The sequence below is a fragment of the Lissotriton helveticus genome, chromosome 6 (assembly GCF_964261635.1).
Source record: "Lissotriton helveticus chromosome 6, aLisHel1.1, whole genome shotgun sequence".
NCBI classification, from domain to species: Eukaryota; Metazoa; Chordata; class Amphibia; order Caudata; family Salamandridae; genus Lissotriton; species Lissotriton helveticus.
This window is the reverse complement of record NC_136067.1, coordinates 52,291,070-52,318,790: the sequence shown is the minus strand read 5'-3', so window position 1 is coordinate 52,318,790 and position 27,721 is coordinate 52,291,070. Positions and strand designations below refer to the sequence as shown.

The 27,721-nt window shown below is 45.6% G+C and overlaps 1 protein-coding gene across 7 annotated transcripts in view; it reads left to right on the top strand.

The window, feature by feature from the left end:
• Positions 1 to 27,721, top strand: part of DNAH8 (dynein axonemal heavy chain 8) — a 10,041,960-nt gene that overhangs the window by 1,793,430 nt on the left and 8,220,809 nt on the right. For all 7 annotated transcript variants that reach the window (XM_078647354.1, XM_078647353.1, XM_078647356.1 and 4 more), the window contains exon 14: positions 26,458 to 26,534. In XM_078647354.1, the coding sequence (XP_078503480.1) occupies positions 26,458 to 26,534 (77 nt within the window). The remainder of the gene's footprint in view (positions 1 to 26,457; positions 26,535 to 27,721) is intronic.

The following is a 27,721-nucleotide window of genomic DNA, read 5'->3' as shown; positions in this document are numbered from 1 at the left end:
GCTGAGGGTTGTCCTCGTCCTCGTCATTTGAGTCAGTCAGTTCCACTGCTGTTCCTTTTTGGATGGCCAGATTGTGTAGCATTGCACATGTAGCAATTATCTTGCAACATTTGATGGGGCTGTACAGACGTGCACCTCCAGTTTTGTGGAGGCAACAGAATCTGCTTTTGAGCAATCCAAATGTGCGCTCCACCACGTTGCGTGTGCTCCAGTGTGCCACATTGTATCTCCTCTCCCTTGGGGTTGCTGGTTTGAGATATGGTGTGAGTAGATACGGCCGGAGGGCATATGCGCTGTCACCTATGTACAGATGTAAGTGGCATTAATTTGTGTGATCATTTGCTTTAGCCAGGGTGTACATCAGGGTGTGTCACATTTACTTACCTAGTATGTATCCGTCTCCAAATTCACCTGCAAGCAGACGTGTATGGATGCCACTGTTCCGGAAGATGTACGCGTCGTGGCTACTCCCAGGGAATTTGGCCACGATGTCAGTAATTATGAACTTGGCATTACATATCACCTGTACATTGATGGAGTGGGTGGATTTGCGGTTCCTGTATATGTATTCACTAGCTGCAGGTGGGCAGATGGGTATATGGGTCCCATCGATGCAGCCGATGATGTGTGGAAAGTGTGTCATTTGGTAGAACTCCAGCTTGGTCCTCTGCAGCTCCGCCTGTGTACTGGGGAAGGAAATGTAGTGTTCCATTCTGCCCATCATGGCATCTAGGAAGGTGTTGAAGAAAAGGGATAAACAGCTCTGTGACACTCCACCCACTGCAGCTATCACACCCTGGAAACTTCCTGATGCAAGGAGGTGCAGGCAGCAGAGTACCTGGACATGGGTGGGGACAGCGTGGGCCCTTGGTGTCTGATGCTCCAGATAGGGTTTTAGCTCCCGTATTAGGTCCAGGATGGTCTCAGGGTGCAGTCTGTATCTTTCATGAATTTCTGCTTCTGTCAGTTGAAACAATGTGATGCGCAATCTGTACACCTGCTCCTCCCGTCTCCAGATCCTTACTCCTGCTGCTCTCAAGCGTAGCCGCCTTGCAATGAGGTAGAGGCCCGCCATTGTGTTCCCACTGATGCATTTTGGGCCTGTTTTTATGCACTGCACCTGATTACCACATGCTCCAGATAAGTGGTAAATACCGAATCGTTATTACCGAATCCGGTCATATTCGGTAATACCGAGGTTTGCTACATCGCATTTTTGGGGATTATTCCGAATCGTTATTTCCGATTCGGTATTCTTTGTTTCGGTAATTTTGATTCGGAAAATAAGTAATCGGTAATTTATTACCGATTCGTTATTAACGAATCAATTCGGTATTACGTACATCTCACATGGCTAATTACCGGTCGGTAACAACGAAAACTGGCCTTTTTCGGTGTTACCGACCGGTATTTGGCCACCTACATATGGCCATTAGTAGTAGTAAAGTTAGGATTTTGTCTTAAGTTTGACTTAAGACAAACTTAAGACAGACTTAAGACAGACTTAAGACAGACTTAGGAGAGACTTAAGACAGACTTAAGACAAAATCCTAACTCAAGTCTGTCTTATGTCTGTCTTAAGTTTGTCTTAAGTTTGACTTAAGACAAAATCCTAACTTTACTACTACTAAATGCCTTCTGTGAATACCAAAAGTAGTAAGTTTAGGATTTTGTCTTAAGTTAGTTCTGTGAATCGGGCCCATCCTTTTAGTTATTTTATTTCTAGACCCAAGCAAGCCTGGCACAGGTGAGCAATAAATACTTTACAGTAATAAATGCTGATTGTAAAATAGTTCAATTGCAATTGTAAATGTACTATGGTTTGACTTACAGTATTGTTTCAGAGAAATGCAATCATTTGTAAATACAATACATTGACTTGAATGGGATTTTCAGTAAAATAGCAGGTAAGTTACTTTTTGATTACTTTTCTGAGTCAGTGCTGTATGCAGCACTGGGACATGTCCTGTAAATAGGTGAGTGAAAGCGTTTTTGTTAAATCGTACAATTTTAAAGAATTTCTTTAGGTTTCAAAACTCCACGCTTAAAAACTTTTTCAGGAAAAAGTGTAAATGTTATCCTATGGAGGAAAATATGGTTATCAGTTTTTAGGTAAGTATTCAGCAGTGGGAGTTGAGGTTCTGGGGGTAGACTCAGGGGTCCCCCAGGGTCAGTGATGCACGCTTGTTACACCCTCAGCGGCACCAGGGCGGCTGGGTGCAGAGTGTTGAGGCCCAATGTTATCCAATAGGGGATAGGAGGCCTCCAGTTGGTGGCTGCTGGCTAGCAGGCCACTGGGTTGTGGGAGCCAAGCTCCTGGACTTTAGCTCAGGGCAAATGGGGAAACAAATTAGCACCGAAGGTGCACCGTCAGGGGCACTAGGGCAGCCAGGTGCAGGGTGCTGTTTCAACGTCAGATGCCCTGTTGTTTCCAATGGTGAACCCCTGTTTGCAAAAGCACTGCAGGCTGGGAGACGAAGGACTTTTGGGTGCGACCACCACTTCAAGAGGTAAGTTGGGAAGTTAGGGGTTGGTTAGGCACCGTTGGTTTGGGCACACAAGGCCGTGGGGCGTCGGGTGCAGGGGTGCATTTTGGGGTCGGATCTTCTTACCAGCTCCTTGTTGCGGTTAGGGAGGGCCATCTGGATTTAGACTGCAGGTGTCTTCTTGAGGCAGGTCAGGGGTCGCCGGATCTCAGTTCAGGATCACCGGAGTGACCTCCTCATGGTGTTTGCCCACTTGAGCTCTGGCCGTGGAGGGTGGGTGCAGCGTGGGGCGGATTTGTGGTTTCCGGCTGTTGCCAGAGGTTGCAGTTGAACAATTCCGGTGTTCAAGGAAGAAGTAGTCTTTGGAAGTGAAGGCAGGCAGGTCCTCTGAGGTTTTTGAGGTTTCTGGCTGCAGGACACATCGGGATTTTGCAGGAGCAGGTTCGAGGTGGAGACAGGTCTTCTTCTTGTTAGCTGCTGCACCGCTGCTCAGTCCTTCTTCTTATTTTCTTCTTGCTTTTTGTCTGGATCTGAGGAAGCAAGGTTCAGGGGTGCCCCTAAATACTATATTTAGGGGTGTTACAGGTAGGTAAAAGCAGGGCTGGACTGGAAACCAAAACTGGCCTTGGCAAAGTGCTTGGCCGCCCCCCCCCCCCTCTCCCCCCTCCACGGAGAGGTGGGCCGAGCACTTTACCAGGGCCGGTTTTCGGCCGATTTTGTTACAGGGCCGATTTGGCAGCTATGCTGCAAAAACGGCCCTGTAACAAAAACGGCCCCCACCCTTGTGGCGCACCGGGGGATTGCCCGGTGCCGCTACGGCCAGTCCGGCCCTGGGTAAAAGGCAGGGACAAATGGGTCCATTCCTTGGGGGGGTACACCCCCTATTATGCCACCCTCCAGAGGAAGGGGGGCATGTGCCTGTCCCTGGTTGGCTTACAGGTACATGCATCATTGAATGAGTTTGCGATTCCTTATTTGCGATTTTTAAGGAATCGCAAATAAGGAATCGCAAAACACTATGCATCACGAAATTAGCGAATAAATAAGGAATCGGTAAAATTCGCAGAATTTATTGTGATTTCTTTTGATTGCGAACTCGCAAATTGCGATTTTGCAAATTGCGAATTCGCAAACTCCGAGGTCGCACATTGATGCATGTTGATGACATCAGAACCAGGAAGTGTGCTGTCCAAGCTTCATTTTCAGTGCTGAAGCTCAGGGGGAGGAGGGATCTGGCTCTGGGAGCAGAGGAGAGTGAGAGGGAGAGAGACTGAGTACGCCTGCAAAGAATTGCAAAATGGAACCTGAAAATCCAGCAGAGGACAGCCAAAGTTCTAGGGGAAAAAAAAGTTAAATTCTCTGAAAAAGAATTAGAAACTCTAATTGAGGGTGTAGTGCACAGCAATGACAAACTGTTTGGAAAAGCCTCACTGAAGGTACCTGAGCAGGAAAAAAGGAAGATATGGATCAGGATTCAGAACCGAGTCAATGCCATTGGGGTGACTCACCGTACCACAGAGGAACTGAAAAAGAGATGGTACGATCTGCGCAGTCGTGCCAAGGTGCGCATCACAGACCGTTTGAAGGAGGCACATAAGACAGGAGGGGGCACCCTACCAGACACTGGAAACACTCTCATGGAGGAATTGGTGGAGTCAACAATCCAGCCAGAAGCTGTTGTTGGGGTCACGCAGCTGGACACCTCAGGAGCTGCACACACGTCTGAAGGTAAGAGGAATGCATGTTTCAATTGTCCCAATTACAGAAGTCAGGATGTCAGCTCAGCACAGCGTAACCGCACACTGTAAAGCATGTACTACAATTACATTACTAAGGGAAGTGCATCATGGGAGTTGTAGTCAGGCCAAGTAGTTACAATGACACACACACACACACAAACATGCCAAAAACGGTTTGAAATAGTGTAGCAGATGTCCAAAAGAACATGAAACTTATTGATTTTGAACTGTGACATAGCCTCACAAGCATACATTGATGCTGGTTTGCACTGTTTAACCTCACAGATGCAGAACGTGATGAATCCAGGGACAGTGATGGTCTGGAAATGCACCACAGCAGCGCATCAGAACATGAGGACACACCAGCTCTGCCAACTACCCAGTCACGTGTGCCTCATTCCCGTAGGTCACCTGTCCCAACACTGCGTCCCATGGCGTCTGATGATGAGGTCAGTGCTGCACCTGCAGTCAGTGTACGTCAAAGATTTTGCGCCACACCCACACCAACACAGATCCGGAGAGGCAATTGTAGATCACAACGGAGAAGACGCAGAGCACGTAGACCACAGCAGGTGGAGGCGACAAATCCAGTCTGGGGTGGCTTAGAGGGACAGATGTTCGTTCACATCGCCTGCAGGGCAAGAACACTCGATTAGTGAAGGAGGAAATAGCTAAGATGTCAGGCAACATTGCAGTACTGGCCAGTAGTGTCCAGGAACTGACAAAGGTCATGCAGGAGGGGCATGCATCGCGCCATAGACAGCACCGGCAACTGATGCAGCATCTCAAACATTAAGGAAAGTCGAACAATAGGCTGGCCACAGCCACAACACTGCTGGCGCGTAGATCTGTGACTATGCAGACCGAAATGTGTCATTGGAGCGGAGATGTTGCCAAAGCACTAGATCAAGTGACAAATGCGGTAGAGATGATAAATGCATCTACTAGCCGAGTGAACATGACTGCACAGGAAGAAAGTAGTGAGTGTGCCTCAAGCCTGAGCAGTACAACAATGCCTGTTGCAATTGCAGTGAGACGCAATACACACAGCGCCACCCCATCCACTACCAACGTAAGGCAAGAAGATGCTGTCTCAGACAGACGTCTGGGTGTTCGAGGAAAAAAACGCTAGGCTCCCATCCTGAAATTTGGCTTTCAATGGTGACTTAACCATTGCTACGATGTGACCTAATCACTGACTATCAAGTACATTTCATTTTACTTTTAGATTTATTGTTTTTTGGCAATGAGTCTTGTGACATTAGTCACTTTGGCAGTTTGCTTCAGTTCCCTGGTCACGATTAATTTACATAAAGTATACTTTGCATTGCAAGTACTGTGTTTGTGTCATCATTACTACCTTAGAAGTAATTCTGTGTAATCTCCAATCTGCGCCTGCGCCCTTCTGCTGCGCCTGTGCCTTGTTGGGCAGGGTGGTGTTGCACTTGTTGGTTCCCATCCTCCGAGTCACTGTCAGACAGCTCCATTTCCAAACCTCCCTTTGTCGCTATGTTGTGCAGCATGGCACATGCTGCCACTATCTTGCAGCATTTTACGGGATTGTATTTCATTGCTCCTCCGGTCTTATAAAGGCATCTAAATCGGCTCTCCAGCAGCCCAAATGTTCGCTCTATCACGTTCCTTGTTGAGATATGTGCTGCATTGTATCTCCTTTGTGCGGCAGTAGCTGGATTGAGATATGGTGTCATCAGGTAATTTCGCACGGCGTATGCGCTGTCACCTACATGTGAGGGATGAAAGGCTGTCAGTAGTTGTTTGACATTAACATTTGTACAAGGAATGGAATGATGTATTGCACATAATTACCTAGCAAATGTCCCTCTCCAAACTCTCCCCTTGCTAGACGGGTCTGAATGCCACTTTGCCTGAAGATATATGAATCGTTTGCACTGCCAGGAAATTGTGACACAAGTCCGTTATGATGTTTTTTGCATTACACACAACTTGAATATTGAGGGAATGATAACATTTCCTATTCCAATACAAATATTCCTGAGCTGCAGGGGGACATATCGCCACATGGGTGCAATCAATACAACCCAGTACTTGGGGGAAGCCAGCAATTTGGTAAAACTCCTGCATGGTCTTTGCAATTTCATGGGCTGTGGTAGGGAAACTTATGTGTGTGTGTATCTGGACCATCATGGCATCAAGGAACGCTTCCAATATTCGTGACATTGCACTTTGCGACACACCTCCTGCTACTGCAATGACTCTCTGAAAAGTGCCTGACGCCAGTAGATGTAGGCAACATAAAATCTGGACATGCGTTGGAATTGCATGGTCCTATGAGTCTGTCGTTGCAAAATGGGGTCCATTTCATGGATTAGATCATGTATCATTTGGCCATTCAGCCTATACTTATCATATATTTCCTCCTCCTCCTGTCCTAGCAAAGTTATGCGGACTCTGAAGATGCGCTCATTGATTTGCCTCCCTCTCTGTCGAGCAGCTTGCAGCCTCATCCTCCTCGCCATCAGGTACAGCCCAGCCATTTTGAATTCTGGGACCTCATTGTGTGTGTGTTTAAATCAGTTTCTGTTGGTCTTCAGCTGTTTCAGATATGCACTCATTTTTACCACCTGGTTGTGTCCCTTCTTAAATTGCGATTGCAATTTTGCGATTCTATGAAAATCGCTATTTGCGATTTTTCATGCATTTCTATTGCGATTCCTTATTTGCGATTCTTTATTTGAGAATCACAAATGAGAAATCGCAATGGTTTTCTCAGAATAATTTTGCGATTCCTTATTTTTGAGAAAATGTACGCATTTTCGCAAAAATAAGGTTGATGCATTTCAACACTGGAAATTGGGATCGCAATTGCTATTTTTTTGCGATTCGCAATTTTAGCGACTTCTAAATCGCTTGATGCATGTGGCCCTTAGTCCCCCCATCTTCAAGATGGCATGGACTGAGAGTTGTGCTTCACCTCGCCGCCCCCTTCTGAGGGGTGGAGTTGGCAGAGGTGGGCACACCTCTCTTCCTCACTTGTTTTTCAACCCGGTTCTCCCGCCCAAAGTGGGGGTCAGAACCAGTGTGGACCAGTTGCTGAAAGCAGAAATTGGCAGGGGGGAAGCTCCCAAAGGCGGCAAAACTTTTAAGCTTCCCCTTCATGAACCCTGCCCATCCTGGGGGAGGGGGCTTGGCACCTTGTCCCAGGATATGTATTGTTTTAGGCCCCAGAGAGCAGCTGGCTCTCGACTCAGGGGTCCAGAAACGTGTCTGGTGGTGGCAGCTGAAAGCAGTCACTCAGCCTGATCACTAGTGGTGGGTTAGTTTTCAGGGGGCATCTCTAAGATGCCCTCTGTGTGTGTTTTTCATTAAATCCCACCCTAGCATCAGTGTGGGTTTAATGTGCTGAGAAGTTTGATACCAAACTTCTCAGTTTTCAGTGTAGCCATTAAGGTGCTGTGGAGTTCGTAATGACAAACTCCCAGCACCATATACTGTTAGGGCAGCACTGCACTTACAGTGTCTAAGAATGGACTAAGACACTGCAGGGGTACATGGCTCAAGCACCTGTACCCTCACCACTGGTATAGTGCACCAAGCTAGAGGAGCAACTGACCTATGCCAGGGCAGTGGGTTGTAGGCATGACACACAGAAATGTGTGCCATGTCAATTCTTCACTTTACTCTGTAGCAAAACATGCAGCCTGCAAAGGCTGTGTGTGAGTGTAGTGGTGCAGAACCTCTAAGGGTGGCACAATAAGTGCTGCAGCCCTTAGAGGCCTTCTCTGATCACAGAGCCCCGGGTACCTGTGATACCATTTACCAGGGACTGACCTGTGGCAAAAGAGATGCCAATTTGGTTAGTTTTGGGGAAAGAACACAGACCCTGGGAACCTGATTGGCAGGGACCCAGGGCACATCAAGCAAAAGTGCATTAGTAGTCTGGCAAAAAGTGGGGGGGTTACTGCAACAGAAACCCACTTTCTTACAATACACCATACTTGTCGTCGAAGGCTTCCTAGCTGGCTTATATAGATGTAATGTTAACTCTGTGCCTTCAAGATCAATTGCAGAGTTGCAGACTGATATAAAAAGCTCCTAACTTGGAAGTACTTCACTATATAAATCGATAAATCAAATCAAATCAAAAGTAGCCGGTGATCCAACAAATGAACAAAATCTGTTTAGATTGAACATCTGCCCCACAGTCTGAACCCCACACTGAACCTATTCCTTTCCAATTGGATCATGAAAAACTGGTGGGAGAGCAGGTTTATCCCAAAGCGGTGTGCCTTTGTTTAAAATTGCTATAGAATATTTAATGCAGATTTCCTGGCATATACAGATGACATCCTTGACAACCTTAAAATGCAGCCGCTTGTAGTATTTGGAATCCCCCGGTCTAAAAAAAAAGCCTAAACTCAGCCCCGGCGCTAGCTGATAGCTAAAAGCTGATGTATCTGGATCTGCCGGAGGTATTAAACTATGTAGGCCTCCAGCGAAAGCAGCCTAAAAATATAACCTAAAATCAAGATGCCGCAGTCCCCCCTCCTCCTGTTTATATGGGAGTTTCATAAAGCGAGTTGCTTATCTCGCCTGCCTATAACCCCAAATAAAACTTCCAATAGCGTCTTCCAGACGCCTAAAAAAAGGAATATGATAACTGCAATGGAATTGTCCTAAATAAAAACAAACATTTCAGGAGGATGTTCATCTTAATAATGTTACAGCAGCCAATGATACTAACTGAGAGCTTATTCAATGACTGCGCCTACTTTTTCTCATCAATTGATGAGCTTTTTCTCTTCACATTTCTTTCCAGTGTTCAGGGGAACATGCCCTCTTCTAAAACTAGTGTCCTTGTATTGAATGTTGCAGACAAAGGTCTTTGAGAGATCTCCACAAATTGTATCTCTAGGGTTTTGGCTGCTCTGATGCATCGGAAGGCTATCCAGGAACGAGAAGCCAAGGTATATGTCTCCAGGTACCACAGGAAGTTGCATTAGGGCTGCTCCTGCACCAAGTCAAGGACACAGGCCTGTTTCCGCTCTCAAGGCCGAAGTTGTGTTTGCATCCAAGAAAAAGCTCAAGAAGTTCAAGCAGGGCTCGTACCAGCCTCACCACTCTCTGTCTGAGAAGTTGGAAGGACGTCAAGGTGCACCATGAATTCCCGGGTCTGTAGAAGATGCCACAACAGATTGAGTAATTTCTGTTTTTAACCACCCTGGAGATTAAAAGTAACAAAAGTGGTACTTTGAGGATATTTTAAAACTAAAAAAAAGAATCCAATACAAATAAAATCAAAGTGCTCCCCCATTTGTGTGTGGGGTTGAGCCCACCAGGGGGTACTTGGATCCAGTGCCACATAAGATCTGGAAGGAGTATGAGGAGGATCTCTTCCCCACCCTTCAGCTGATCTGTAATCAGTCGCTGATGAGTGGAATAGTGCCCAGACAATGGAAACAAGTGTTAGTGTCCCTGCTACTGAAGAAGCCGTCTCTAGATCCGGAATGTTCTAAAAATTACAGGCCTATCTCCCTACTGCCATTTCCATCTAAAATTGTAGAACGTGCTGTTGCCATTACACTCTCGGAGCACCTTGAACAACACAACTGGCTGGAAGAGGCTCAGTTCGGCTTCCGGCCGGCACATGGGACGGAGACTGCCCTGGTGACCGTCATGGACGAGCTTCGAAGGTGAACAGACAGCGGTCAGGCAGTTGCATTGATTCTGCTTGACCTGTGTGCCGCCTTCGATACAGTAAATCACGGGATTCTGCTGGAGAGACTTAGCGAGGCTGGAGTGAGAGGCTGTGCCTTACGTTGGTTTCGCTCCTTCCTGCATGATAGACAGCAGGCAGTATCCCTCCCTCCTTTTCAATCAGCTTTTTCTAATGTGCAGTTTGGTGTGCCTCAAGGATCGGCAATTAGCCCTATTCTTTTTAACATTTATTTAAAACCTCTGATTGCGGTCATAAAATCCTACGACATAGACACGGTGAATTACGCCGATAATACTCAGATGATCGATTAAACGTCTGTAGAGGTTTTCCATGATTGCCTGCAGGATGGCTTCGGGCCAACTCCCTACAATTCAACGCTGGCAAGACTGAGGTGATTGTGTGTGCTGCGAATAATATCCCCCGTCCTCTTTCTGACAACTTCTGGCCCCCGGGTTTTTCTAACACTGTGCAGCCAATACAAAATGCTCGTAATCTGAGTATTATGTTTGACTGCAAGCTTTCCTTGGAAGCCCAGGTTACAAAAGCTACAGCCACCTGTTTCGCTATCATCAGGTCCCTCCGCAAAATCTTTCCTCTTCTACCTCATCAGGCGCATGCCACAGTGGCGAGGTGCACAATTCTCAGTAGTCTTGACTACTGTAATGCCCTCCTTCTAGACTCCCCTAATTTTCTCCTGGATAGGCTACAAAGGATCCAATCAGGGGCTGCCAAGCTGGTGCTAGGCCTGTCTAGAAGGTCCTCTTCCTCTGCTGCCCTAGCCAAACTCCACTGGCTCCCTTTGAGACAGAGAGTGCACTTTAAATCGCTCTGTCTGGTTTTCAAAGCCCTTCATGGGGGCGGACCAATGACTTTGCGAAAAAAATTTGACTGGTACACTCCATCGAGACTGCTTCGCTCGTCCTCGGCCATACTGGTGAAGGTGCCAAGCTTTAAGAAAGTCAGGTCAGGTGGTAGATCCTTTGGAGTGGCAGCAGCCAGATTGTGGAACAAACTTCCTTGTGAAATTAGACAAATTAGAGAATTTCTCCCGTTCAGGAGACGTGTTAAAACCTGGCAGTTTCGCTAAGATTCAGACGACAGTTTCCGGCCCGACTCATCCCTATTCTCTAGCCGCTCAGCGCCAGGATACCTGCAAGGTGACAGTGCGCTTAATAAGTTGAATAAATAAATGAATAAACAATTAAACCCACCGGGTGAGGACTCAAGGATAAAGCATGCCACACAAGTTTGTGTTGGTGAGAGTCCTTACAAATACAAGGATCATTTCTTGATAGAAAATAAAATTAGGGACATACAAAGTATACAATTGTACATGAGGGTTCTTTTGGTGAAATCGTCTTCATTTGAGAATCATCTCATCATGTGATGGTCTGTCAGAGGGCTAGTAAGTATTATCTTAGAGTCACATTGAATAGGTACAGTGTTGCCATCTATAGCCCAACACAGCTTGCCCATATATTTAACTAAGGGGGCGTGGCTACGGCGCCAACTAAGATGGGCGCCTAGTGTCGGGGCTCCACCGTATCGGGATGGCTTTCAGCTAATTTCACCACTTTGCCGTCTTCCTCGTCGATTTTGGATGTTGGGAGACGTCGCCTGATGGTCAGCGGGTTCCTTTGGTGTTGTTCCTGAGTTCCAGTCTTCTGCCAGCGCTGTTCTGCGGCCGCGACTCGTTCTCCTCAACACGGAGTGGGTCGCCGCCATCTTAAGCGCTCACCAGCTGATGCCTGTCAACGTTGTCTCGTCCCTCACTTGGAATGGGCGAGCCCGTTATGCCATTCTGTTTACTATCATTGCGGTATCCTCACTAAACCGCCACCCGCTGCGTGACTGTTCTTTGCTGCATTTTTGAAATAATGCCCTTCAATGTAATGTCCGCGCTGCAGTCTTTCCACAGCTTGTGACGCATTGCGTAAGCTGCACGATACCACACACAAATTCTGAATCGATTGGCTGAGGTGATAATGTCTGCGACACATTTGGAAATTGGTTTTCTACGCAGCAGAAAGTAAAAGCGCACAGAGGGCTGCACGACCAGGTACTTACCAGTAAGATTGACTGTTAGAACCAGTGTCTCTTCAGAATTCATTAAACACAGGCTATAAGCTGAATTGAACATTTTTGACAAGACCAAACTAACCAAGAAGAACATAAGCTTTGTTCATAGCTTACCACCAATATCTCTTCATGAATAGTGAACCAAGTGGACAAATTGTTTAACGTGGCTTCGGGGATACCCCGTTTTCTTTCTATAACTACACGGACCGTGATTTCATGCGGCCATTTACCTGCTGCCTTCGTCGCCTCTCAGACCAACGCGCATTTTGATGAACATATTTTTTGCAGTTCTTGTGGCATATTGACAGTGTGGTGGACGGAGTTTACATAGGTTTGCAGCTGCTTTCCTACCACTTTCTTCTTTATTGAACTCTGCGCTTTCTACAGTGATTTTCTCTTCATAATTCATCTGCCTTGATGTGTTTCTTGAGTCCAAACCTGGCGTTCACTACACTTTGCTTGTTTCTTCACTCTGGTTAAGCAGGGAGCCTCTACTCATGAGCAACCCTTTGGAGCAGCATTCCCTCACAGGATTTCTTCGTTGTTTGTTCTGAGACCTCAACTTTTGTTTTTGCTCACCTTCTGCCCTGGTCTATAAGGTGCTTTTTCCTGTACATTTCTCAGTTTTTGGGTGTCCTTTGTCCGTATGGTCAAGCTACGTAGACCTAAATGTATTTTTACTCTTTCCACGAGCGCCTTGGGGATCACCTCTGTTGACCTATGATCTTCCACTTCAGTACCACCGATGGCTGGCTCTGCACCTCATCGTTCCTCGGTAGCACGAGCTACTTCCAATAAATCATCACCTCCTGCGACTTCTACCAAGCGTCTAAAGCACGATCCTCCTTCCCCTGACAAGTCTTCATCTTCCATCTCCATGGAATTGATTCTGGAGGAGATACGTGCATTGCGTCCATTTGTTGAAGAAACAAATAAAGACATGCAACTTTTGAAAGAAAAATGGACTGCCATGGATACCCGAATTACCTCAGTTGAACAACAACTCCCTGAGATTCAATCCAATTCTCAACGTATATCCTCTTTGGAAAAGTCTGTTCTTACCCTTCAGCATCATACGGAGGATTTGAAAATAGGAACAGAAGAAACAACCTACGTATTTATGGCCTGCCAGAATCCCTTGAAGGAGATGATCCGGTGACTTTTTTCACTTCCTTTCTTCCGAAACTCCTGAACATGACGTCATCCACTTCCATAAGTATTCAAAGGGCTCACCTGCTTGGCCCTCGTTCAGAGGCCTCCACAAAACCACGCAGAGTTATTATCCTCTTTCTGAAGTTCACTGATCTCCTCTCGGTCCTTTCTGCAGATAGAGCCAAACATAAAGTTTCCTGGATGGGTCAACGTGTATTTCTGGCTCAAGATGTTTCTAACGCCACTGCTTCACACGGGGTCGGGGTTTTTCTTCTAGGGGCAATTACCACAACCAGCAAAATAGGCAATACCATTCTCAGTATAAACAGCTGTATTACCAATCTTCATACAGGCAATCTACTTCCAGCAATTTCTCTCGTCAGGGCGGAAGATGAAGTTCAAATTATCATGGTCGAGATTCCAACAAACATCAATAAGCTCTGCCGGACGCCAGTCCAACATTCTCCCCTCCCTGTGGGCGCGAAGATCTCCGCCTTTTCCCAACAATGGCGGAACATCACATCGGATCAGTGGGTCCTCAACCTGGTGGAAAAAGGACACACTCTGGAGTTCTTAAAGAAACCACCTACGACCCCGCCCAAGGGCCCTGCTCCCCCTCATCTTCACTTACTGTTCAAAGAAGCCTTAAACATGTTTCGCAAGAATGCGATAGAGAAGGTTCCAATCTCGCAAAAAGGAAAAGGATTCTACTCTCGCTTCTTCCTCATAAAGAAAAAGTCGGGAGAGTGGCGCCCGATTCTGGATTTGCGCACACTCAACAAATTCTTGAAGAATTAGAGTTTTCGCATGGTGACAATGGCAGATGTGCTCAATTGCCTCAACGAAGGGGACTTTATGGCTCCTCTGGACTTGGAAGACGCTTACTTCCATATCCCTATACATCCCAAACATCGCAAATACCTTCGGTTCACGGTGGCTGACGTCCACTTTCAATTCAAGGTGCTCCCGTTCGGACTGAAATCGGCACCAAGAATATTCACAAAATGTCTAGCCCCAGTCTCTGCAGCACTGAGGTCTCAGGGAATACAAGTCTTCCCATACCTCGACGACTCGCTGCTCAAAGGACCATCAAAACAGGCTACAAGACAGGCTGTCAAAAGTTGCCTTCGTCTATTCTCAAACCTAGGGCTTACTCTCAATTCAAAGAAGTCACAGTTACAACCCCTCCAGGTTTTAACCTTTCTGGGAGCTTCACTGCACACCCAACAGACTTCAAAGACTGACAAGACTAATCTCAACAAAAAGTCACTTTCTGTCCGCACATTTGCATCTCTTCTGGGGATGGGCTCTTCAGCGATAAGTTTAGTCCCATTTGCAAGACTCAGGATGAGGCCGCTGCCAGAAGTGTTGCACCGACAATGGCAACAAATTGGAGGGTCTTTCGACGATCTCGTAAAAGTGACATCCAGAATGAGACATGCTCTCCAATGGGGGTCAAAAGGACGCAACCTGTCACTGGGTCTCACGCTCCTTTCAACCCTTCCAGAGTTTATCCTGACCACGGACGCGTCTATGGAAGGATGGGGAGGTCATCTCCAGGACCTTCAAATTCAAGGCCGATGGTCTCACCTATATCGGCAAAAACACATCAACAGTCTCGAATTAAGAGCCATTTTCCTTTCCCTGCAGGCATTTCTACCGAGAATTGCAAATTCCTCAGTGCTGGTGCGTACGGACAATACCACCAGCATGTTTTACATCAACAAGCAAGGGGGGACGAGGTCTCTTTCCCTATCGCAGGAAGCTCAAGAGATGTGGAAGTGGGTTATACAAAATGGCATAACCCTCAGAGCAGAGCATGTCAATGGGGTTCAAAACTCTCTAGCCGACAAACTGAGCAGATCTCTCGTAGGTTGCCACGAATGGGAGCTGGAACAAGAATAGGTGAACAGGATCTTTCGAAGATGGGGCACACCAACTCTAAATCTGTTTGCGACGCAACAGAACAGCAAATGCCACTATTACGCCAGCAGATTTTCTCAACGAGGATCAAGAGGGAATGCCCTGTCCATGCGATGGTCAGGAATCTATGCATACACTTTTCCCCCGATAACGTTAATACCGAGGATTCTGCAAAAGATGAAGAGGGAACATTGCACTCTTCTCCTCATTGCTCCTTGCTGGCCGAAGGTAGTACTGGTTCCAAGAACTGCTCCTGCTGTCTCAACAGCCTCCAATTCGTCTCAAACCAACACTCTCAATTTTGACAAGAGAAAGAGGGCAGATTCTACACCCGGATCCACAATCGCTTCACTTGCACGCCTGGCTCCTGACTTCTTAGAGTTTAAGAATCTCAAGATTTCCCAAGACTGTAGAGATATTCTGTCTCAAGCCCGTGTTCAGAGTACTATCAGAACATACCGTTTCAAATCGAGACGCTTTTGTTGTTGGTGTGAAGCAAATAATATTCATCCGCTCTAGGCTCCACCGGAGGATATCCTTCCTTACTTGCTATCACTAGCCAAAGCAGGTCTAGGATTCTCATCTGTCAAAGTTCATCTTGCTGCGATATCCAGATTCAGAAAAAGTTTGAACAAGCCATCACTGTGTTCTTTCTCACTGATAAAACAATTTCTGAAAGGATTGTTTCGAGCTTTTCCTCCAATCCGACCTCCACCTCCTGAATGGGATCTCAATGTCGTTTTATCTCAATTAATGAGGAGACCTTTCAAACCAATTCACAGGACTGGACTAAAGTTTTTAACCTGGAAAGTGGCTATTTTACTAGCTCTCACTTCAGCCCGGAGGGTTTGTGAAATTCAGGCTTTCACGATTTCAGAACTTTTCCTTCATTTCTCTAAGGACTACGTCACTTTAAGAACAAATCCAAAATTAATTCCTAAAGTGCCGTCTCAATTTAATTTAAACCAGCCGGTAAAGTTAAAGATTTTTTCCCAGATCCAATCACGCCGGCAGAGAAGGCCCTGCACTCTCTTGATGTGAAACGTTGTCTAAAGTTCTATCTTCAGAAAATTAAAGAGATAAGAAAGTCTAATCAACTATTTATTGCTAATGGTCAAGCCACATTGGGGCAAGCTGTGACGAAAGCAACGATAGTCAGGTGGTTATCTTCGGTAATACAATTCTGTCACGATAAAGCTAACAAGCCCTTACTCAGAAAGGTTAAAGCACATTCCACCAGAATGATGTCGACAGCCTTATTTGCTGGGGTCACGCTGTAGGACATTTGCCGAGCTGCTACATGGAAAAGTGTCCATACATTTACAAAGCATTACTGCTTGCAATCGGCATCACAGGATGATACAGCAGTGGGACAAGCTGTACTGCAGCATCTTCTTCATTAAGGTTAGATTTTCAAATGTCTCTCATATTACATTTATGACATAAGAGTATAGCATATCCGCTATAATGTTTTGCTTGTCAAATGCTGTTTGTAATATGAAGTATTTTCTCTGAATATAATTATTTCATTTCAGAAGGTTTCTGCATTTATGTATATTTACATCTCTAATGCTCTATAACCTTCCGGATGAGTGGGGGATATGTAGAATTACCCTTGTCTCCCACTTTCTGCAAACAACATGTATAGGTTTACTGCTTGCTATTCTGATTCAGGCATGTGAATCTATGAAAGATACCCCAATACTGGATAAGAAAACAAGTTACTTACCTGTAACTACGGTTATCCAGTATTGCTATCTTTCATAGATTCACATGCACCCACCCTCCTCCCCGACAGAACAGTTCTCTTCCAGGGGATACTCATCAATAGTCATAAGCACTGAATAGTCCCGCCCACGTGCGGGACCCCGGAGCAACAGCCAATAATATTCATATATTTACATATATATATAAATACATATAAATACGCATAAAATAACCATATATATATAGATAACATGCATATACATATACATATGCAGCCCAATATAATCATACTAGGCTCAAAAAACTTCCACAATAGCCTGTAAAATCTTTACATTTGCTAAATAAAGACATATAAAATACATTATATGATAATGCAAAGAAGAAAAACACTGCCTTGGTTTTCTTTGAAACACACAACCTTTATTTTCAAAGGTAAAAACAGGCAGGATCATAGAGGCAGCTTTAGCCTAGATAGGCTGCATTGTAACAACAGAAAAATCTGGCGCCATGCCTTTAAGACCTCTGTGAGCCTCAAGGCTCCCATCATGCACCACAGGTGACAGTTAGGTCAGTTCTTTTTTCCGGCTCCTTCTGTGAGGATCCTGGAGCATTGAGCTCGCCAGTTGGTGATATATTTTCACTTTCTTCTGGTTTTTTTCTAATTTTTTCGTCTTTACTCGACGTCTTTAGTCATTATCTGACTAATCCAACAATTCTTTACTGTTTTTTGGCTATTTTTCCAGTCACAATGCCGGCCTTATTTGTTAAGTGTCCGGCCTGTGGTAAAAAAATGGCCAAAACAGGCCCCCATTCGGTCTGTGTAGCTTGTCTACCATCTTCTCACAAGCCAGAACTCTGCTACCACTGCAGCAAGCTTTCAAATAGGACTTTGAGAGAGAGAGAGAAAAGCAGGCTTCAGTCCCTGGACAGGAGAAACTGTCAGTGGAAGAGAAGAATTTCATTCCAGGAAGCCTTCTTCTCAGCACAAAGAGCGCGAGGACAGATGGGAGAAGAGAAAACATCGGTCTCCTTCAACTTCGAGGGGCAGATCTTCTTCCAAGGTACCTGTGTGCTCAAAATAGCGTCGAAATCGCCGCCGAAGCAGCCCTCGCCGTCGAAGAAGACTTCGCTGTCGAAAAAAGGTGAAAAGGGACATGAGCGTAGGCGGTCCCGGTCTGGCTCGCCTACGACTACAAGAGGGCGGTACTCGATGTCGTCTCATCGACGTCGACGGTCGGCGTCGAGAGGCTCGAAACATCAGTCAAGGTCACCATCGAGAGCTGCCATGACGTCGACGTCGAACCGGGCAGTAGAGGTTTTGACGTCGAAGAGCCCGAGTCATGCGACGTCGAGGCACACGATGCCGAAAAAATCATCGCCGTTGAGGCGCCTGACGTCGACACTGAAGAGGCAATCATCGTCGAAGAGGTCGTCGCTGAGAATGTCGCCGCCGAGGAGGTCGCCGCCGAGGAGGTCGCCGTCGAGGAATTCGCCGTCGAGGAAGTCGCCGTTGGAAAAAAAGACGTCGAGGAGGCGGTTGTCGACTTCTCCAGCAGCAAAGAGGCCTAGAACGGTGTCCAAAGACCGGTCTAAGGTTTCTATTGTGTCTTCCGGAAGTTCCTCTTCCTCCCCTGGGCTGCAGATTGTGCAAATCTCTCCAGAGCCCTCAAGAGCACCTTCGCCTACAGGGGCTAATATCTCGCCACGATGGGTGGGGGAGATCAGAGACTGGAAGATAAGAAGAATTAACATTCCAAGGTCCCGTTCCTGGTCTCCGGTGTCTGTAAGACTGGCTTCAAGATCAAGGTCACCTCTTGTACGGGTGGTACACTCTCCAAGAAGACGTGAGCGTACTCCTCCGAGAAAGTCTCCATTGGAGAGGAGGCGAACTTCACCCTCTCCTAGGTCTTCACGTCATCATTCTTCTAGAAGACGCGATGCTAGATCTTCGACAAGGTACACAAATTCAAAGAGGAACTACTCGCCAACGCTGTCATCAACTCCTCCTAGTAGGATTTCACCAATTGATGACGTGATTACTTTTAATGAAGTTCTCTGTCGTGGGGCAGCGAAGCTCAATATCGAGATGCCTGTCTCTACTGCTAAGACAACGGTCATTTTCGAGACCTTACATCAGAAATTATCATCAAGGCCTTTACTTTCTCTGGTTCCAGGTCTGTTGGAACCTGCAGAGCACAAATTCTTAACTCCGGCATCCTTGGGAGCGGTTCCTTCGTGGATCGCAAGAAATATAAAGCTCCGGACAGTGATCCTTTATTTCTGAGGTCTGAGCCACAACCTGATTCAGTCATCGTCTTAGCGGCTCGTAAAAATCAGACAGGAGCGGCATCATCCTCTGTGCTTCCTGATAAAGACAGCAAAGCTATGGACTCAGTATGAAAGAAAATGTGTGCCACTTCTGCTTCCTACATGAAGGTTGCCAGCACCTCCGCTTTGCTGGGTCGCTATGACCGTGCTCTATGGGATTCCTTGTCTCGGTTTGCAGAAAAACTTCCAAAAGAAGACAAGCATGATTTTTTTGAAATTCTTCATGAAGGTGGGCTAGTGGCTAACCAGGTGATTAGCGCAGCTGCAGATGCTTCCGACTTGTCTACACATGGCTATGCCCATGGACTCTGTGCAAGACGTTCGGCTTGGCTAAGGCTTACGGGTCTTAAACCTGAAGCGCAACACCGAATTTTTAATTTGTCGTTCAATGGTAAATCGCTCTTTGGGTCTCATGCTGACGATGAGATGTCACGAATGAAGACGGAGCTCGATATTGTGAGAGCTGTTGGTCTCGAAAAGAGAAAGGACAACTTTAAGAAAAAATACCGTACTTATGACTGAGACAGACCCAGCAGAGTTTAAAAAAATTTGAATTTAAAAACATTTATTGAGCGTGCTTTTACCGAGCGGTTTCTTGGCGCTTTTCAGAGGGTTCAAACCCCTCGATGGTCGTCACAGCAGAATCAGGGAAGATCTCAGTTCTCCCAGCGTCGTCCTGGTAGAGGAAGAGGTGGCATTTCCAGACAGTCTGAACCTGGAAACAAGCAGCAGCAACAAAAACAGTGAGTGCTTGCTTCGTCTGCGCCCGTTACCCACTCCGGTGGGGGGAAGTGTTCGTTTTTGCCTGGACGAGTGGAAAAACATCGCAAATGACAAATGGTTGCTGAATATTGTAAAAAATGGATATACAATCAGATTCAAGTCTCCTCCACCCTCCATTCCGCCTCAAAAGTCTGTGTTCCATCGACTTCATCTCTTGAAGCAGGAGGTATCTGCATTAATCTTGAAGAAAGCTATCGAGGAGGTCCAGAGGGCACAGCGTCGGCAAGGCATTTACTCCCGATACTTTCTAGTTCCAAAGAAAGGTCCAAACAAAGAGTTCCGGCCCATACTAGATCTCAGGCGCCTCAATCAGTTCATTCGGCGAGAAAAGTTCAGAATCCTGGCGTTACATGAAATAATTCCACTTCTGCATCAAAGGGACTGGATGTGCTCCATAGATCTTCAAGATGCTTATTTTCACATCCCCATCGCTCCAAAGCATCGGAAATTTCTAAGGTTTTGCATACAAACCAGTCATTACCAGTTCGCAGTCTTGCCCTTCGGGCTAAAGTCAGCTCCTCGCACCTTCTCAAAGTGCATGGCAGTCGTAGCGGCTTTCCTAAGGAAGAGACACATTTTTGTCTATCCCTATCTAGACGATTGGCTGCTAAAGAGTGCGTCTCTGAGTCTGCTTCAACAACATCTCATGTTCTGCATACATCAGCTGCGGAGGCTGGGCCTGCACGTGAACTTCAAAAAGTCTATCCTCAACCCCACACAGAGGATACACTATCTGGGCGCACTTCTGGATTCAAGGGACGCAAAAGCGTATCCTTCGGAGGAGAGACTATCCTATATTCTCCTCAAGTGTCAAACCTTACTAAAGACTCCTTGATCAACGGCCAGAAAGATCACGTCTCTGCTAGGGTCCATGGCGTCTTGCATTTCCTCGTCCCGAACGCCAGGCTGCACATGAGACCTCTGCAGCAGTCACTGGAGGATCAGTGGTCCCAGTTTTCAAACCGTTGGGAAGACAAGCTGTCACTACCTCTGTCAGTGCGGATCGCCATTCGATGGTGGATGCAGCGGAGTCATCTGGTAGTGGGAGTGCCTTTTCAAGAGGACATGCCCAGACGATCGCTGGTGACAGATGCGTCCCTGCAGGGATGGGGCGCCCATCTGGGGTCCCTTCAAGTTCAAGGAGTGTGGTCAGAGAAAGAAAGACTGTATCACATAAACATGTTGGAACTCAGAGCTGTCCATCTAGCTCTCAAGGCTTTCTTTCCAGCGCTCACGTCACCCTCTCTGCTTGTTCAAACGGACAATACAACAACGATGTACTATCTGAACAAGCAGGGCGGAATGAGATCCAGACCTCTGTCGCTGAAAGCACAGGCAATCTGGAAGTGGCTTCTGGCTCGGGGTATGACAATTTCAGCTGTCCATCTGCCTGGTGTCCTCAACGTACAAGCAGACGACCTAAGCAGACACTTCGCAGAAGCACACGACTGGGTCTTAAAAGACGATGTGATAAGAGATGTCTTCCAGGCCTGGGGGTCACCAGAAATCGATCTCTTTGCAGATGCCGACAACGCAAAATGCCGCGTCTTCGCGTCCAGGTACCCACAACGAGGGTCCAAGGGGAATGCCCTATGGATGGACTGGTCAGAGACATTACTCTACGCTTTTCCACCGATTCCACTCATTCCCTTGGTGATCAAGAAACTGTACAATTCGAAGACATACATGATTCTAGTGGCTCCGGATTGGCCTCGCCAATGGTGGTACCCGGATCTCCTGCATCTATCCAAATTGCCGCACAGGAGGCTTCCTTGCGGTCCGGATCTGCTGATGAGAGAGAACGGCAGGGTGTTCCATCCCAACCTGCCGTCCCTGAAGCTAGCAGTATGGTTCCTGAGTTTGTCCAGTATGGACATCTAGGCCTCTCGCAAGACTGTATGCACATTTTAAGAGAGGCAAGGAGAGCTTCTACAAGAAAGACGTATGCTTTCAAGTGGAAGCGGTTTTTCATGTGGTGTGCTGCTGAAGGTCATGACCCGATTCGAGGTCAGGAACAGGTACTGTTACCATACTTACTTTTTTGGGCCAAATCAGATTTACAGTATTCCTCTATTAAGGTCCATCTGGCAGCAATAACAGCATATCGAAAGTCCCCTACCCAGGTGTCTTTCTTTCAAATGCCAGTTGTGAAGGATTTTCTGGAGGGTCTCAGGAAAGTGTATCCTCCCGTGAGGGCTCCCTCACCTCCTTGCGAACTTAATGTGGTTTTGTCTAAATTGACGGGTCCTCCATTCGAACCTATACATAAAGCTTCCCTTCAACATCTGTCGTGGAAGGTGTCCTTCCTTGTAGCTATCACTTCTGCGCACAGGGTGAGCGAGATTCAGGCTTTTTGTGCTACAGAACCCTATCTCGTTTTCCATGCGAATAGAGTGGTGCTTCGGACTCATCCCAGATTCCTTCCTAAGGTAGTCTCGGATTTTCACATTAAACAGTCAGTGACACTACCTACATTTTTTGCTAATCCGAGCTCTTCAGCTGAAAAAGCTCTACACTCTTTGGATTTGAAAAGAGTTTTGAAGTTTTACCTTGATAAAACTAAGAGTGTTAGAAAGACTGATCATCTGTTTGTGAACTACGGCCCTCTGAATACAGGCTTGCCTGCATCCAAGAGGTCCATTTCTAGATGGATTGTGTCATGCATTTTGTTATGTTATCAGTTGGCACGAAAACAGCTCCCGGGTAGACCGAGAGCACACTCCACTAGAGGAAAGGCTGCTACTATACTATAATTTACAACAAGAGGTGGTGATGGACAGAGTCTCTGAATTAAGCAGAGTACTCTCACCCAGTCAAGAGATCAGGGCTAGATCCAACACCGTTTTTTAGCTCATTGCACCATCCCAGTTTCAGAACCTGGCTGTATGCAAATTAGTCTGTCCCTGGCCCAGTGCATCATGGGAACAGGGCAGACCAGACTACAAAAGCCAATTCTTACACTGGGAAGGAAACAAGCTTCCGGGGACCGGTTTCTGCCATTTCAGGTGTCTTCGGCCCGGCTTGCTTGAATCCTGATGGTGCAATGAGCAAGGGACTCACATCTGAGTATACCCTTCCACGCTTAGGGTGGACAAAATAATTTACAACAAGAGGTGGTGATGGACAGAGTCTCTGAATTAAGCAGAGTACTCTCACCCAGTCAAGAGATCAGGGCTAGATCCAACACCGTTTTTTAGCTCATTGCACCATCCCAGTTTCAGAACCTGGCTGTATGCAAATTAGTCTGTCCCTGGCCCAGTGCATCATGGGAACAGGGCAGACCAGACTACAAAAGCCAATTCTTACACTGGGAAGGAAACAAGCTTCCGGGGACCGGTTTCTGCCATTTCAGGCGTCTTCGGCCCGGCTTGCTTGAATCCTGATGGTGCAATGAGCAAGGGGCTACTATACTATACTATAGCAATGCTTAAAAATGTTCCTGTTCATGAAATGTGTAAGGCAGCTACATGGCTTTCGGTTCACACCTGTTCTCGCCATTACTGCTTTGATTCTGATACTCAGGCGGATGCCCAAGTTGGTCAGGCATCCCTGAGGAATTTGCTTGGGTAATATCTATATGAGTGTACCATTTAGAGAGTCTGGTATTCGTCTGGTATTCGTCCGCAGGGTATGGGATGGGCTTGCTACTCTATTCAGTGCTTATGACTATTGATGAGTATCCCCTGGAAGAGAAGGATTAGTTACCTTACCTGTAATCCTAGTTCTCTTCCAGGGGTATACTCATCAAAGTCATAAGCACACCCACCCGCCTCCCCGGGCGAATACCAGAACTGTCTATTTTACATGTTACCCATGCAGTTATCACACTGTTATACGCCGTCTAAAAGAACTGACCTAACTGTCACCTGTGGTGCATGATGGGAGCCTCGAGGCTCACAGAGGTCTTAAAGGCACGGCGCCAGATTTTTCTGTTGTTACAATGCAGCCTATCTAGGCTAAAGCTGCCTCTATGATCCTGCCTGTTTTTACCTTTGAAAATAAAGGTTGTGTGTTTCAAAGAAAACCAAGGCAGTGTTTTTCTTCTTTGCATTATCATATAATGTATTTTATATGTCTTTATTTAGCAAATGTAAAGATTTTACAGGCTATTGTGGCAGTTTTTTGAGCCTAGTATGATTATATTGGGCTGCATATGTATATGTATATGTATATGCATATTATCTATATATATATGGTTATTTTATGCGTATTTATATGTATTTATATATATATATATATATGTAGATATATGCATATTATTGGCTATTGCTCCGTGGTCCCGCACGTGGGCGGGACTATTCAGTGCTTATTACTTTGATGAGTATACCCCTGGAAGAGAACTAGGATTACAGGTAAGTAACTAATCCTTCTCTATTAGGGATACTTACTTGTGCTGGGAAAATCTGAGGAGAACTGCCTCTGCTGGGAAGGTTCTAGAGGGTGTTGACAGCTGATTGGTTGGAACTACTTTCAGTTCTTTTCATATAATGAAGTAGATAGGCTGCTAAGTTTTGGGCCTTTTGGGGCCTATAGTCTTGTCAGCCTACTACAAATTTCTTCTAAGGCACTTCTTTTGTATATATTATTACCGTGGGACTCCCGCCTCGGCGACGGGGAATGATTCAGGCATGTGAATCTATGAAATATACCAATACTGGATAACCGTAGTTACAGGTAAGTAACTTGTTCTCTTCCTTGATACAACCCTCAATGATAGTTTGTCTACTTCTAAATGCCAAGAACTGCCCTACCTTTTCGTTGTATTCATAGTACATTTCGTGCCACACTATATATTTATCTGCAGTTATTTTTGCAGAAATATCAGACATCGCCTCTTTGGCAATTGCTATTTCCAGCAAAACAGTATCAGTCCCAGACCCAGAGAAGACTAAATCTGCCAATTTTACTTCTTTTTTTAGCTGAGTTTGGATATAGTTCCATTATCTGAAATTTCTCTCTTTACTGCCACTACATACTGTATCTCAAGGTTTTTCCACGAAGAATGGCTTTAAATGTGTCCCAGATAACACCAGCTGGAACACTGCCTTGTCACAAGTTCTTCTGAAATAAAAAAATAATTCAGTCTGGTATGTAACTTGTGGGGGGGGCAGAAAAAAAAGTAAAACCAGGATCCTCTCATATTTTCCTCCAAAACATCAGCCAAACCATAATTTATCCTTAAATTAGCGAGAGCCCCATACACTTTTGGTTTTCTACCTTGATAGGCTTTAGCATCTTGTTTAGAAAAGTTGTTATTTAAAATGATATTAAAGTCCCCACAGATTATGAGAGATAGAGGCCAAAGTGCCAACTCATTATTCAACTAATCAAAAATTGTTGAATCATCCAATACTGGGCCACGTATAGAGTAGAGCATAAAAGAGGCTGAGAGGGAGCAACACTGAGTAATGGCCCAGAGCCCAAATTTGTCTCTGCGCGACTGAGGGAAATTTCAGACACCCTTTTTTGATAAAATAGCGACACCTATGCAGCCGGCTTCCTTGGTGTAGGTATCCTGGTTTCTGGGGTATCCACAGGCGGGGTGACTCTTCAACCTTCTGTTTTCCACTGGGTTTCCGCAGAGTCCACTGGTAAGGATACTTCTTAAAAACTGTGACTTCCCTATTGACTTCTATTGGAGACGTGACTGCTTTTCCACTCTACACACAGCCTCCGTGAGGTTCCTGGGTACTTACCAAGGGTGTTTCCTTGTGTCTCCAGCTTGTCTAAGTCTCCTGGTCCAAGTCCTGACTTCGGGACCAGTTCGCATTCCACTTTCTTAGTATATGGTTTGTCTCACTCTGGAGACCACTGAATCTGGTGCTACTTACCTTATTGCAATTGAAGTATTACTGTGTATTTGTGTTGATATCTCCGGGTAGGAGATCTACCAATGTGTTAGTGAGTGTTGTGTAATAAATAGACATATTTTTATATTTATACAGTGTGGTTCTTTTTCATTTAACCTACACTACATGATTTAACTGGTAAAACAAGCTTCTTAACACTCCTTCAAGATAAGCCTTAGGGCTTCTCCCCAAAGCTACCACTTTAAGAGCTTTCAAAGATTATCAAAGACCAATAAAAGCACCATAAGGGTGACCTGGATTAGTGCAAGGTGCATCACTTAAGCAAGTGTGCACCCTTTACTAAGCCTGCCTCCTACACCCATCTACAGTATGGGGGATGGAAACAAGCTAGCTTGGGAACTAGAAGAGCCTTGTATTGAGATGACAGATTATAGAGCTACCTAATAAAACATCAAAGTCTGTGGTTTCTGCTATCAGTAGAGCAGCTACTTACTCTTCATAGATTTTTGGCTTTGAAATACCATAGCAGATGTCTAAGCACAACACAAACAATGATTGATTAGCACAAATTGGTTTTAGGACATTTCATAAATGAAATTATGCCAGTGAATCACGTGAAGTAGAGACAGCAGCAAACTGATTTTTAGACTTTCACAATAGAAAAGATATCCTGTAAGAAGAGATGTGCTTTTTGAAATGTTATGTGATGATTGAAGTCTACTCACATAAAATATATGATTAATCCATTTTAGGTAGAGATTCAAGCATTTATGGCATCCTGTTTTGGAAGAATTTTATCTTCACAGAGCGCCCTTCAGCTTCTTCAAAGGTACTCGCAAATATCAGTTTTTATTTAATTTCTCTCATTGTGCGTACTTTTCTTTCTATTACATCTCTGGGTAAGTATACCTTTGTCAAATAAAATTCTGTTCTCATTTACCATTATCAGCGTTAGAAGTTTTACCAACTAAAATGCAGAGAATAAATAGAAATATAAAGCAGCTTTTTATTATTTAATACAATAAGCATTTTCAAAAGCTATACGACAAGCTTGAATGTGCTAACACATGCTTTCTGGACAGGGATGTCCCCTGCATGTTTTATAGGCTTGTTCTCCTGCCTGAATGCCTGACTGTGTATCTGGTACTGGTATCCCAACGTTGCATTTTAGGCCCTAGAATCATGCTAATGTAGTGTGTGCCCAGAGGCCTGGGCCTTTCCCTGACATGAGTAGGTCCTGGATTTGTAATGGGACCTGTGATGGGGTGCACCACACATACTTTCATTTGGTAGCCATGAGCTGTTTTCCTTACCATGGGTTCAGTACATAGAGCGGAGGTGGTAGGCATACAATATTTTGAGAATTAATAATGTGATCAGACCTTTTTATTTGAGGCATTGGAGTGGAACCCTACTAACCTAGTTTAAATTTCCACTTCAGTGCTCTTATGCAGTCAATAGCAATAACATTCTGAGTGCATGTAAAGCATGTTGATGTGTGCAGCTTGTGTGTTACATGCATGCCTTGTGTTAGTGGGCCAGAGTAATGGGGGCCAAAGGGATATATTTAGGATACCCCTGGCCTGGACGTGCACAAGAGGGAGGTGAGGACTGTGCTTCAAGGCAGTTCAAGTGTAGTGCTCAGATACCTTTAAGGTGGAGAGAGAAGATCTAAATACTCAAGTGTAGGTAGAGGAGTCCTTGCGGTTAGCAAGGCACTACTGAGTTGTCTTCCTGAACACTTCTATTTGGTGGCTATAAGGAGTAAGGAGTGGGACTGCAGACTCTGTTGTGAAAAGTGGGGTAGCCTTTATGGAGGTGTAAGAGGCTGGCTTAGTTTATGGTGCACACTTATTTAAGTGAAACACCTTTCAATGATTCAGACATCCCTTAATGTGATTTGAGTGGCTTTAGACAACCTTAGAAAGCTCGCTAAGTGGTAGCTGTGCAGAGCAGCCTTCAGGCTTATCTTGAAGGAGTGTTAAGCAGCTTGTTTTAGCAGATCTAATCTTATAG